Source organism: Cydia strobilella, chromosome 3 (genome assembly GCF_947568885.1).
Source record: "Cydia strobilella chromosome 3, ilCydStro3.1, whole genome shotgun sequence".
In the NCBI taxonomy this organism is placed as follows: domain Eukaryota; kingdom Metazoa; phylum Arthropoda; class Insecta; order Lepidoptera; family Tortricidae; genus Cydia; species Cydia strobilella.
In genome coordinates, this window is record NC_086043.1 from 23,420,319 (window position 1) to 23,434,661 (window position 14,343).

Genomic DNA, 14,343 nt, shown 5'->3' on the forward strand with positions numbered 1-14,343 from the left:
AAAAGGGGTTGTTTTATTCTCTTCTTGTTGTCTTGACTATTTCGCATTTATTTAAGCGAAACTAATGAAGTATTGTAAAGACCCAGACCCCGTTGTCCTCAAATATACATTTCGATTTAAATCGATTTGACATGACAGACCTGGATAGTATGGATGGGTATATGGAGAATAATAAAAAATACATTGGTTTCAATTATTATTATTTTTGTTCATAGGAAAATTTTGCAAAAGGTTGCAGTGTCATGTCTGGTAAAAGCTACAGTGATCAGTGATATTCATAATTAGATAAACATTATATTTCCGAGAAAAATGACTCGTAAAGCGTGTGTTACATGGAGACTATATAAAGGAGCCAAATCTCTATGTATGAAAAGTGTCCATCAAAAAACAGTAATTAAGCGGCGCCACCATACACCGAAATACTACCAAAAACAACCTACGTAATTTGGTCGGGTTATTTGTTGGTTCATGTTATACTCATGTCCCAGAGCCTAACTAGCGCCACCGGAGAGATTAGGAACTATTATTTAAAGCTGAAAGCGGTCACTTTTGCAACAATTCTGCCATAAGAGACTGGCATCCTTTCTATACCATCCATAGTGTGCTAGACGGTCGCTGACAAGCCTTCAGACCGTCTGGCCTTAGTAATGTTTGTATGAAATTTTGTTGGAAACTGTCTACACGGTCTGTCCAGACCAAGGCCACGCGGTCCGAGGGGCTTGTCGGCGACCGTCTAGTAAGGGCTTTAATCTCATAATCTTTCAAACTGCTGTCTTTCTCTAATTCTGGATATCATCTGGATATTTTTTACAATAAGTATGATTTTTAACCAAAGACGAATAAAACACATCATAAGCATCATAACGTTCGCCGAAATGAATTTATAAAATGCTACGAAATATTATTGCTAGAAATCGCTTTAACAATACATTGGGTGTATATTCGCAAGTAATATAAAGAACATAAGTGCCATATCCAAATCGATAGCCTCCTAAGACCCCGCGTACAAATTTTTGTACATATTGCACAATCTATTTTGAACTTTTGTTGAGTAACTAAGGGTTCCAAATTCAAAAACAAAACAAATGCTTCTGAGTCTCAGGAGGTATATGTACACAAAATATTTGAATTAAGTAAGGTTAACATGTCACTGTGATGTGAAACAATTTAAATTTATTATAATGGATGACTGTGTACTTTAAAGGGGCCCACTGACTCAGTTCGCCGGACGATATCGGCCTGTCATTTGTTCGGAACTGTCAAATTTTTGTTCTAAGTGACAGGCCGATATCGTCCGGCGCATGGAGACTATCCGGCGGACTGATAGTCAGTGGGCCCTTTAAGACATTAATTTGATTAGCTGGAATAAAATTCACACATTTTATTTTGGATAACCCGTTATCTCAGCATTCAAAAGGACCAGTTGCACCAACCACATTTAGCGGACTGATCGACATCACTCACTCAGCGATGAACTATGAAACTTTAGCGAACGCTTTGACGGTGACAGATGGTTTGGTGCAACTGACCCTTAGGTCTATCTTAAAAAAAACTATAACAACTTAAATGCTATCCTATCAGTAAAATGCAGTCAATTCCAGCTGTACAATATTAGGACCGGAATACAATACAATTAGAAAATTTGCAATTTGAAACCAATATGGAGATCAAATTTTTCGCCAATGTAATATTTTCTCTACATATTAAGTCTTAGATCCCTAGTATGTTATAATAAAATACGAATACAAAATGAAACGTCTTTTTCAATTATTTTTCAGGTAGGAAGCTAATATTTTATAATATTGAAAGGAATACTTATGAAGGAAGAAAATTTCTATCAATTTTCACTTTCAAATGATATCTGTAATGTATATTTTCAATCATCTTTCCTGTAAAATTAAAAGTATTCATTAAGCATGTTTTATATTAGCTTCCATACAGAAAAATAATCGGTATGAAGCATTTATTTATATTTTAAAATAGCGGATCTAAATAAAAACCGCGCGACGACTTCTAGCGGAACAATTTCGTCGTCAACTGGTCACAAGTGTCACGAAAATAATATTTTCTCAAAAATGGACGGCAAAGTCGACGTTGCCGGTTAAAAAGTAGGTCGCGAAGTGCGTAGTTTATGGTCAGTCAAAAAATTAAAAAGTTAAAAACATTGCAGTCTCGATTTCGGGACTGCAATGTTGCATACCAATTCCATTATTTGTTGAGTTCCAAACTTTTTAAAAGTTGAAGTGGCCATATCAAATGAAGGCATAGGTCCATTAAACAGCCAAACAGATGATCAGTACTTATTATTATAATGTTGGTACCGCGACTATTTAGGTGTCTCAAATAGGTTGGTGTATTTTCAGCAGAAAAATACACTTCCATTTTTAATTAAAAAAATAAAACGGAGGCAAAGCAAATCTTTTTACTTTTTTCTGTGAAAATATGTACATAACAATGTTGCTTCTGTAAAATATTTCTATTATATTTGCATTTATTGCGCCATTTTTGAGAAAAGCACTATATATGACTCGGCTGGAAGGTTACTTGCTGGCTTCGGATTCAATTAAACGGACTCCCAAGGTCGTCCGTTTAAAACAAATCCTCAGCCAGCAAGTAGCTACTTCCGAGCCTCGACAATAATGTACTATATCATAACACTTCACAAGTGCCTTTTGTTAAGTGCACACAAAACATATTTTTTAAAGTGTTAATAGCATAGTTTCATCGGACCTCAGCTGATATAAATCTGTAAATAAATCCCACCAAAACTATTACTAAAAATTCGTTCTTCTAATTAGAAAGGTAGCTAAAATAGATGTCGCCGGACGATTCCGTACATAATGCGGCGGATCCGGTCGTCAAAAGTTGGCGTTTGACAATTTACTGCAAAATAACCTCGTACAGCGGTATTCAAGTTGACCGACAAGATGGAGGCGCGATACTTTTAATATTTATACACTTTACATCTCGAACCATAGGGGAGATTTCGATTTGAAGTAAAATTGGGGGTGGATAGGTGTCGGAGCCCTGTATGTGCGTATGAGCTAGGCCATCTTGTTGACGAGCGCTCCATGCAGGCTGGCGAGCTGCGTGGTCCACTGGTCGAGCGCCGCGTAGCGCGCCAGCCCGCGCCGGCCCGCCGCCAGCTCCAGCACCGAGTGCACCTGGTCGATGCGCCCGCTGATCGTGCTGCCACACACACACACAAACACACACATTACAACCATATACATATAAGCATGTCGAGGGCGGCCCGGGAGCTCCCCCGTCTAGTTGCGTCGATCGTTTAATCGATGTCAAACTAAAGTTTTTTCTCAGAAATGGACGGCAAAGTCGACGTTGCCGGTTAAAAATTTGGTCGCGAAGTGCGTAGTGAAAGTCAGTCACAAAATTAAAAAGTTAAAAACATTGCAGTCTCGATTTCGGGACTGCAATGTTGCATACGAATTCCATTATTTGTCGAGTTACAAACTTTTTAAAAGCTGAAGTGGCCATATCAAATGAAGGCGTAGGTCCATTTAACAACCAAACAGATGATCACATACCAATAAAAAAAAAAAAAAACAGTACTTATTATTTATGTGTCTCAAATAGGTTGACGTATTTTCAGCAGAAAAATACACTTTTATTAATTTAAATAATAAAAAGACGGCAAAACATATCTTTTCAATTCTTTTTACTTTTTTCTGTGAAAATATATACATTAACATAAGTCCCGAGGTGGAAGACCCTGCGGGCTTAATTATGTGCGAAATACGAAAAAAGTAAAATTATTTAAAATCGGTCTACACGTCATCGATAAACTGATGGGCATACTGACGACGAGACACTTAAATAACCACTAACGGGCCTCCTTATAAATCCTGTATACTCCATAAAACCAAAAAAAAACAATTTAAAAAGTCCTTCAACATTTTTAAGTCAATTAAAAAAAGTGCTTTCTCAACAACGGAGGCAGAATAAATGCCCCTTTCAAATACGTATAAAAATCATTTTTCTGAAAACCGATGACAAGCTATCAACAAAGATACATACTTCTAAAATTAAAACCTGCATAAATACTCACCTAACTACTGAATAATAGCATACGATCCTATCAGCATAATCAACGTTCAGCACTCAAGTTCTAATATTCCGGAGTAGGTCCTCAGTATGTTCCCAAATGAAGGGGTCGTCCATGATATCATTCCGCTGTACTCCCTTTTTGCCGAAATTTATTTCGCCGAATTTCACTTGACAACCAATTTTTCGCCAAAGTTTCATTTGACAAACCAATCGTTGACATAACCTTACTTCGCAACCATTTCATTTCCCAACCGCATAGTTGGGAAATGAAAATGACGTACTAGGTTGGGTTAGGTTAGGTTGGATTATGTACATTTGCAAAATGAAATTCGCCCAAATGAGATTTCTGCGAAAAGTTAGTTGGTAAGTGAAATTCGGCAAAACAATTTTCGGCGAAAAGGCAGAGAACCTATTATTCCTGTTGTGTTTAAGAAAGGTTTCAAAGAAAAATTAAAAGTATTTGTATACTTACTTATCCAAAATACAAGTGACTAATAGATTTTCCACCTCCTTTTCATCTATATTTAGCTCCTTCGATATAAAAGGTATATGAATCCTAGTATAAGGTCCTATTAGCTTGATCAGCACTTGAGTCCTAATATTCCGGAGTAGATCCTCAATATGTTCCCGGATGAACGGATCGTCCATGATATTATTTCTGTTGTGTTTGAGGATGGCCTCGAAGTCGTTGATGTCGTTGTTCTGGTAGGCCATCACGAGGTTGGTCATGGCGAGGATCTCCGGGTCGTTCTTGTAGGGCTTGGCTTCTTGGGAGTCGAAGGGGTTTATTCCGGATTTCATAAGCCTGGAAGAAATGTTTCTAATATTAGTATTTCTGTTTCGTTCCAAAATCCGTAATGTTCTAACTCTTTCAAAACAGAGTTTTATATAAAGATGCTTCGGAATCAAGAAAAATCTGGAGAGAAACCCAAATAAACCTTTTTGCTTTAAGCGGTTCCAAACCTTGGTTTAAGCAATGGCAGTCAATTCAGTGGAGTTGTGAGTGAATGGGAGAACGTTACATGTTAGCGAGCACGAGGTACTTGAGGCAGGTGGTGCGGCGCGGGGAGCCCGACTCGTCGTAGTTCTTGAAGGCCTCGAAGAAGTCCGTGTGCGCCTTCTCGAACTCGCCCTCGCGGAGGTGCATCTTACCGCCACATTCTGCAACAGAAACAAATTATGCACATGTACTATTTACTTACATTACTTCGATTTTTAGAAATAGAAAAAAAATCGCAAGAATAAGCGCGATAACCGAGCATTCAGCACTCAAGGCATTAGGCACTTTCATCACGGGCCTTTGCGTCTATTGCAGACGATTTATGTATTGCCGTTTAGACAACGGGTTTGGTGACTGTGGAGGCCGATGCGTGAGCGACACGACCTCACACAGAAAGCTCATGCCACCAGGTTCCAATCCCGGTTTGGTTAGGCACTTTATGCGGCAAATTTTTGAATGAAATAATGAGTAATAATTTTAATATAGATTTAATACAGGCTATTATTTATTCTGTGATACAGGCTAATAATACCTATAAAGTGCTCGATAATAACCTCATACTTTACTTCTGCGGAGTTATTTCTTGTGGTAGAAAACTAGCTTGGAATACTTAAAACGTTATGAAACATTAAACATAAAAGGGATGGGACTATAAGTTTAAAAATGTAGCTGTATCCATGTGGAAGATAGAAACTGTATAAACTTAAATGAATAATTTTAACGAAACCTAAAGGATGAGCTTTTTGTATGATAACCTGTTATTATTATGTTTCTTTTTTACTCAATAAATTGCTTTCCATGATTAGTTACAAAGTAAGTAAACAATATACCCTTATTTTGAAATTGAGTCTTATTTTGCTGAATATAAAAAGTAAGGATTCTGACCTCTGATGACCCCCATGATGAGGGGGTGGGGGATGGCAGACTTGATGTGCAGCGACTGCTCATAAAGCGCCTTTAGCTTCTTGTTGTTCTTCTGTGCGGTGTACATTTGAATCTCAAGCGCGTATATTTCTAGCAGTTGGGTGCCTTTCTTCAAATCGTCTTCGCCGTCATCAGTCTGAAAACATTATTTGTTAGTTTTTTAAAAGGCCTTGGTTTGATTCAACTGTAATTGTTAATTTTTTACTGATTTTGATCCCTACACATTCTCCTAAGAAAACTGTGTGAAGCGTCTACCTAAAAAGTGTGAGTCGGACTCGCGCGTTAAGGGTTCCGTACCATTACGCAAAAAACGGCAAAAAAATCACGTTTGTCTTATGGGAGCACTACTTTAATATTTATTTTATTCTGTTTTTAGTATTTGTTGTTATAGCGGAAACAGAAATACATCATCTGTGAAAATTTCACCTATCTAGCTATCACGGTTCATGAGATACAGTCTGGTGACAGACGGATAGACAGACAGAGACAGACAGACAGACAGCGGAGTCTTAGTAATAGGGTCCCGTTCTTACCCTTTGGGTACGGAACCCTAAAAATAGACTTTATGTCATGAGATTATGTTACAGGTTGATTATCCAAAGTTGTTATTTTGTCAAGTCATATTAACCGTTCTATCCCACGAGCCTACCAATTTAGGCCCGCGCAAGGAGACGAATTCCATACCCTGAAGAGGGCTGGACGTTGCCCCGGGGGTCAATAAGTTTGGAGACGAATGACGGGTGTATTCCCATTTGTTCCCCCCTTACATGACCGCCGTCATACATGAGGTGGGGACAGATGGGAATGATTCATGTGAATGCATGCACTTAGATCCATTTGTGCCCGGCGGGGACAAATCGGAATACATAAGTCAGTATAAGAGATTTGTCACTTTTATCAGTTACCTGGCAGCTCTGGTGCAGTTGCTTGAGGATCTTGGCGAGCTTGTTGAAGTCCCCGCGGTCGTAGTACAGCTTGCCCAGTTTGGTGTTGGTCTTGAACCACAGCCGGTCGTTCTTGGCGTCCTTTAGCGCCTCCAGGGTGGTCTCGTAGAAGTCTTGCAGCAATTCCATCTGGAACATAGACTAGTATATACAAGTAGTTATAGACGGGCACCAAGCGACCGGGGGTAAGAGAAAGAATATTGATATAAAATTTGGGCAGCGTAGGATCTATTCTCTTTCACTCTTATAAATTTCGGTATTTCGCCATCGCCTCCTACCTATGATGCCACCCAGTCGGTGATAAGGACAAAGCATGACACTATTTTCTCTTTCCTCTTATAGGAATCGCAATAAGACTATCTTTCTCTATCAAAGAGTGTCAGGCCCTTTATCTTGAAGTCAGAAATTATGTCGCCATACATACACACACAGCCAATTTGCTTTCAGATCTGTTGAAAATATTTCTATACTACATCTTAATTCTCTAATTGAGTAGCAATATTATGTATTTAAAAAAAAACCGGCCAAGTGCGAGTCGGACTCGCGCACCGAGGGTTCCGTACTTTTTAGTATTCGTTGTTATAGCGGCAACAGAAATACATCATCTGTGAAAATTTCAACTCTCTAGCTATCACGGCTCATGAGATACAGCCTGGTGACAGACGGACAGTGGAGTCTTAGTAATAGCAAAGATAGATATAACTCCGTAATAGATGGATACAGTCTAAGGAAAAAACGTGCCTCGAAAATCAAGAAAATTTGATTCTCGTTCAGAGGGCGCTACTAGTTTTGGCCTACAGTCGTATAGATGGCGTTGACGGTTTCGTTTGTTATTTAACAATTTTAACGCATATCAGTGAAAGAACATGGGTCAAAATCATAAAAATAATTAATGCAAATAAAAAAAATCATTTATCTATATTTAAATACATTCTATCGTATTTTTATAAATTAAACATTAACAATAATAATGTTTTTTACAAACATTAACAATAGATTTTAAGTAATTATGTACTCTAACCAATGGATCATAGAAATCTGAATAAAGAAATTATATTATATTATTATTATAAATCTTCATTTTTAGTTTTAAAGTGTGTCGACAGATGGCAGTGAATTTACTGGGGTTACAAAATGTACTATGACAGTACCGCTCTAGTATAAGTTACTCTATGGTAATAGGGTCCCGTTTTTACCCTTTGGACCCTAAAAATTAAGAATTAAGGAAATCACTTGCTCGACACTATTAGAACTGGCAATAAAGGCAAAGGTTGACACTAATAGATACGAGTAACAATCCGCATCTAATACCTTACAACAAACCATATCAATTGAGAGCATTCAAGTTTGGCTCAAAATGTCTAACTGGAAGATGAGACACTGCTCTGGAGCCCAGGGTCAATACTTAGTGGTTTGACCAAAATACAAACATTTCTAGAGGTGGAGATGTAGTCGAGGATGGAGTTGATGGACTTCTCCGAGTGGTTGCGTGTCACCGCGCTCTTGATGTACGTCAGCAGCTGCTTGTAGCGGGACATCATCTCCGTGAAATTGCTCTGGAAACAATGGAAGTTGGTTTTGGAATCAATTATGTGTTATGGTAGGTTAAGATAGTAAGGTATTAAATACCAGTAGCGCATTTCATTTCAGTGCTTACATTGGCAGGATTTGGTTAAATCCAGCCATTTAAATGTCTTTACTGATGATTAAAAACTTGAATACAGAATGTTTTGATTTTGACTTTATCACATGCCATGTAGGCAAGCAAGATTTAGCCAACCAAAACAACATGGTTATGAAACTGCTAAAGTTATAAAGTTCCTTTGCCAGGTTTCCTTTTCTTGTAGCTATTAAAGAAGCTTTGTGTTATGCAAATAATCTAGCTAATAGTGCTCCAGTTGTAATACTATCTGACTCAAAGAGTGCACTTCAACACCTTAATCGTTGTGTTTATGGACAAAGAGGCATGCCTGTTGCATATGAAGCTCTACAGTTGATTCATGAGTTTATTTGTAATGATAGAGTTGTTAAAATACAGTGGATTCCTTCCCACGTAGGGTTAGTAGGAAACGAGGCAGTAGATAAGCTTGCTAAAACCGCTGTAATGGATGGCTCTGTACTCGATTCTATACCATATTCAAGTGAAGTAATTCCCAGAATTAAAAAAGATGTTTACAGAAATAGGAATACCATTTTGGAGAACAAGCTTTATCAAGGGGTGTTGGAATCTGGTACAGAACAATTCAAGATAGACCATTGTGGATACCCTGGTTTGATTCTGCCAACCTCTCTAGAAAAGTGTTAGTCACATCCCTACAAACAAATTTCTGTGCATGATGGGTGTTAAATCGTCACCACTGTGTGCAAACTGTCAGAAGACTGATGACTTGTCTCACGTGTTGTTGGAATGCGTCCGGAATTCGGACTTGAGAAAAAGAATTTTTGGTAGTCTGGGCTCCATGCACAATGGACAGATCAATTGTTGGTTGGCAGAGCCTATATCGGACAAAGCAATCAGTGTTTACCACTTTATTCACCTCTCCCTTGAGTAGGGAACTATGATAGCACCCATGAGGCTGACATGTTCACCTAGAGTGTCCAAAGCCTCTATAAAATCCAGATAAAAAAAAAAAATACTACTGTAAACAAAAAAATCTAAATCGCTAATTCTGATCGAAAGCGTAGATCTTGAATAAATATACACTTCTGGGTATCTGCCAAATAAAATAGACTATGCATCATACTTTATTATGCTTGATCCAGTACTTGACATCTTTCCCAGACTCACCAATTTAAAATTAATCTTAATCATCTGTTTGAGCGCCTTGAAGCCCCACTCGCCCTTGTCCCCGCCCTCCAGGTCCAGCACCTTCTGGAAGCTGAGCAGCGCCTCCTTGGGCTCGTCCTCCTTCAGCGCCTTGCTGTTGTAGTACTGGTTCTCCAGGTCCACGTCCGGCTCGGAGTTGCTGTCTTCCGAGTATTCCTGTGGAATGATGGGGATATGATTTATATTGCTTTTATGCATTAAATTACATATTTTTGGCACTATTCTTGACATATATTATCTTTGGGAAGTTACACCTCCATGTAATGTGAGTTTGACTGGGTGCAGTAGAAATTTTATTAAATATAAATGGAATACTTTTATACATATACATCGAAATGTCAGGCTATTATTCTGGGAAGCCAACAACAACTAGTGAAGCTTGGTGCGGTTTCTATCGCGTCGATCTTGTTTGATGGCACCATCATTCCAGTATCTAAACAAGTGAAAGATCTCGGCCTTGTTTTAGATCCAAGCCTTACCTGGAATTACCAAATCTCAGAAGTTAGTCGGAAAGTCTGTTGGACGCTGCGTAATCTCTACAAATTTAAGAATTTTCTCCCAGTAGGTACCAAAAAACTCCTAGTGCAGGCTCTAGTTTTGCCAGTCATTGACTATGCGGACGTATGCATGACTAATATCTCGCAGGAGTACCTCAATAAACTTGACCGTCTCATTAATAATGGCATACGTTTTATTTTCGGCCTTCGCAAATACGACCATGTTTCTTTTTATCGACGTCAGCTCAACTGGCTTTCTATCCGTCGGCGTAGGTCCCTTAGAATCCTGAGTATATTATTTTCCATCTTGTTCGAGCCTTCTACACCAGGATATCTTAAATGTAAATTCACTTTTGTCGCCCCCCGTCCAGGCTGTGAACTGCGTTCCTCCCGCTCACTCAAACTCTCCATCCCTTCTCACCGTACTGGTTTTATGTCCAACTCTTTCGCCGTTGAGGCAATCCGTCTCTGGAATTCCCTCCCTCTCTCGATTCGACAAGCCCCAAGCAAGCCTGTTTTTAAGCGTCTACTCCGCAAGCATCTTCTGTCAGAAGAATTTAAATAATGTTCTCCATCTTGTATGTACTAATATGTATTAGTTTATCTTTAGTATATCATATAAGTATTAGTATTTAATCATAATTTTGTTAGTTTACGTTATTATGTTTATATATATATACATAATATTTGATTTTTTTTTTGTTCTATTTCTCGTTATAATTTATGAATCTATCCTGCACCAACATTTATGTCTCTGTTTGACCTAATGGTTGACTGGTAGAGAATGCCTTTTGGCATTAAGTCCGCCATTTGTACATTTTTCTTTGCTTGTGCAATAAAGTTTAAATAAATAAATAAATAAATAAATAAATAAATAAATACTTTATCATCAATCAAAAGTACTATATGTACCAAAAAGTACAGTCTGGCAAAAAAGAGTAGAAATTAAAAAGTGGCAACCCTGTAGTGTCATCCCGTTTTTCTTAGATTGATTTGAAAGGGACGACACTACAGTGTTGCCACTTTTTAATTTCTACTCTTTTTTGCCAGACTGTATTCTTTGTTTGAATGCCAGGTGTTGGTGAAAATGCTTTTTTAAGCTACTTTATTACATACATAAATTTAATCAAATTATGTTGAGCTAACTGAGATGCTTGTGGTTCTAAATGGTTTGTCATTAACCACTAACCACTCTAATGCCCACTTTCCACTGCGAGCGGAACGAGTTCCATACAGATTCCGTTTAACTCGCAAAGGCGAACTGCATATAAGTGCTTCCACTGAATAAGAGTGAGCGGAGCGGACTAAACGAGTTCAAAGAGTCACAAATGTGGTCGCAGAGTCGAGCGGATTCCGAGCGGAGTCAGCTCGACTCGCAACACAGATTTTCATACAAGTACATCCATTGCGTGCGAGTAAGCGGAGCAGACTGAGCGAGTTAAAATGGGTCCGCTGCGTCATGGCGTCGCGCGCTAGTTTTGAACGGACTCCGCTCAGACCCCCGCCCCCTCCAACCATCCCTACCCCTCTGATACTGGCTGCCACGTTACTCCACAAAGTCCGCTTCTAATGGAAGCTCACAAACTCGCTCATCTGACCCCAGCCTCATTTCCAGCCTCGCTCGCTCCGTAAAATCCGCTGGCAGTGGAAGGCAAATGCTGAAACTCTTTTTTAGTGGAAGTGCACAGCTAATTTCCTCCGGTCAGCTCCGTTTCCGCTCATTACCGTTTTTTAGTGGAAAGCCCGCATAAGAAAACGACAAAAACAAATTATGGAGTAACTTCTGCTAAATGAGGTAGGTAATTATCCTACAAAAAAAAAGTATTATGAGATTTATGAGTAAAGATACTTAAAGCGAGTTGCGTAAAGTCTGTATACATCCTCAGATATGAATTCTTCAGAAATAATTATGTTTTTCCACCAACAAGTTAACTTATAGGTTAGGTATCGAAACCCAAAAAAATAAACTTATACAAGAAACAAAGGCAATAAACTGGATAAGAAAGGCAATTAAAGAAGAATATTCTGATACAAAGATTGTGAGTCGGATCACAACAGAAAAACAAAGTACAGTGCAAATGTCATAGTGAAAAACGAAGTTCGCAGATTAAAATAAGTAGGAAACTCACCAAACCGTAGTCCTCCTCCTCCTCGCACATGTAGTCGTCGTCGTTGTCAGACATTATTGGAGGCTTAAACTGTTTTTGAAAATGAAAATTTCGGAAATTTGGGGGAAATAAACAGCCGCTGACGTGAGAAGAGTGACACTGACGTTAGGTTTTTTGGCATTTGGTTAATTAATTGTTGCCAGTAATTTAAATAGCGCTATTTGCACATGGCAAGTACGTGCGAAAGCTAAAGCCTCAGAATAATGACTAAAGCAAAGAAGCCGGGCAAAAATAAAAGCTTGGTAAAAGATATCGTATTCACAACACGTTATTACTTTTTGTCTACGAGTGAGTGAGACAACAATCCGCAAGTTCTTTCGTTTTTTTCAGTATTGTCATAAGATGAACTGAGGGAAATGTCAAATGGTCCTATGTGGTTCTATAATATAATCCAGCCAAATAAAATATAAGTTCGTTATTTCACAGGTAGGTGTCAACTGTAACAACTTGACATAGTCGTATTATTTTAGTTGAAATATTTCGGGATGTTTCAGCGGTCAACTTGGTTTATTTTAATTATATTCTTGCTATTCCTGAAAGATTGTTGGAAAACGTGTTGAGTTTTTATTTGTAATGGTTTGAAGTTCCCTTTGTGATAATGTCTTGTGTGATCGAGGGCTGTAAATCGCATACAGGAAGAAATGAAAATACGCACGAACCGATAACCTTTAATCGGTGAGTTTTGTTCAATTTTGAAGAAATTAATTTATAGGACCTGACCCTAAACATAGAAATCGATATATTGTTTATGTAATTATTACTTGCATTCAAGTCTATATAGATTTTTGCATACATTTTCGAACTTTTCTGCTAAGTATGAAAGGTTATATTTTTGGCATAGTGATGTATCGACCTCAGATCAATAACCTATCGACATTTACAGCTTTCTTATAGTTTGGCCCAGGACTGTCTCATTTTAATTGATGAGTACAGTCAAGGGCATAAATATATATACATTCCCAAAGTCTCAAAAATATGTGTACGCTCAGACAATAAAATCGTGTTCACATATTTTTAAGCCATTTGTCTGGATCGATATTTTTGCCTTCGACTGTACCTATAGTTTTCTTTGTTCTTACTTACTGACAGATTGTGTTTGCCAGACTATAGTTTAATACTAAAAGCCGGTCAAGTGCGGGTCGGACGCGCGCACCAAGGGGACCGTACTTTTTAGTATTTGTTGTTATAGCGGCAACAGAAATACATCATCTGTGAAAATTTCAACTGTCTAGCTATCACGGTTCATGAGATACAGCCTGGTGACAGACAGACGGACAGCGAAGTATTAGTAATAGGGTCCCGTCTTTACCCTTTGGGTACGGAACCCTAATAAAAAAGACATTAATGATCATTGATGAATGTTCCTTTTATTAATATTGTTGGTCACAAAACTCAACTTTTTATTTCAGATTTCCAAAGGACGAGGAATAGGGGATATTACTGCAATGTTGTGCCACTAGAGTGCAGCACTAGCTTTTTTAGTGCACCGTATCGTAACTTATTCATACTGTACCTTTAACAGGTTTTTGACAAGTTTTCAGGGGATCTACCGGAAAACTCGAATCCGAAATTTCGTTATCTAGCTGCCTCTTTATCGCTCGAATACGCAAGAGTGACAGAGATGTTAGATAACGAAAGTTCGATTTTCTTGTTTCGCGATAGACCCTCAGATTGTGATAGTGGCGCCACCTACGCCGAGTTTCGCGTAATATTCCCTATTATTAAATAAAAAAAAATATTACACGAACGTTTTTTTTTTCATTTCCTATTTGGTACAGTCAGCTGCACAGAAAAGGTACCCCACGTCCATACTAATTTACAGAACTTTGTATGCAGGGGGGTGCCTTTTCTCTGCAGCTGACTGTACATGACTAGAAACTATACTTAGTCTTTTAGCATTAGAAAAAACGGTAAACCA

At 38.4% G+C, this 14,343-nt stretch overlaps 1 protein-coding gene across 2 annotated transcripts; it reads right to left on the bottom strand.

The window, feature by feature from the left end:
- Nucleotides 1–183: 183 nt before the first annotated feature.
- LOC134756140 (COP9 signalosome complex subunit 2) lies at nucleotides 184–12,528 on the bottom strand. 2 transcript variants are annotated; one of them, XR_010129107.1, is made up of 9 exons: nucleotides 12,387–12,528; nucleotides 9,722–9,916; nucleotides 8,364–8,489; nucleotides 6,895–7,062; nucleotides 5,951–6,125; nucleotides 5,088–5,226; nucleotides 4,538–4,870; nucleotides 706–3,189; nucleotides 184–673 (listed from the first exon to the last, which is right to left on the bottom strand). XR_010129107.1 is itself a non-coding variant. In XM_063692969.1 (8 exons), exons 1-8 carry the CDS (start codon nucleotides 12,438–12,440, stop codon nucleotides 3,045–3,047), a joined length of 1,335 nt encoding a protein of 444 aa, XP_063549039.1. In that variant the 5' UTR covers nucleotides 12,441–12,528; the 3' UTR covers nucleotides 184–3,044. The 2 variants fall into 2 exon arrangements, 1 of the variants encoding a protein (XP_063549039.1); XM_063692969.1 differs by having other exon boundaries at nucleotides 184–3,189.
- Between the last annotated feature and the right edge of the window lie 1,815 nt (nucleotides 12,529–14,343).

What these genes read in the sequence shown, in the direction of transcription:
- LOC134756140 (XM_063692969.1), bottom strand. Translation starts at nt 12,440, where the DNA reads ATGTCTGACAACGACGACGACTACATGTGCGAGGAGGAGGAGGACTAC. An exon ending in TTAAGATTAATTTTAAATTG is followed by an intron (nt 8,490 to 9,721) that starts GTGAGTCTGGGA and finishes CATTGTTTCCAG; the next exon opens with AGCAATTTCACGGAGATGAT. An exon ending in ACATCTCCACCTCTAGAAAT is followed by an intron (nt 7,063 to 8,363) that starts GTTTGTATTTTG and finishes TCTATGTTCCAG; the next exon opens with ATGGAATTGCTGCAAGACTT.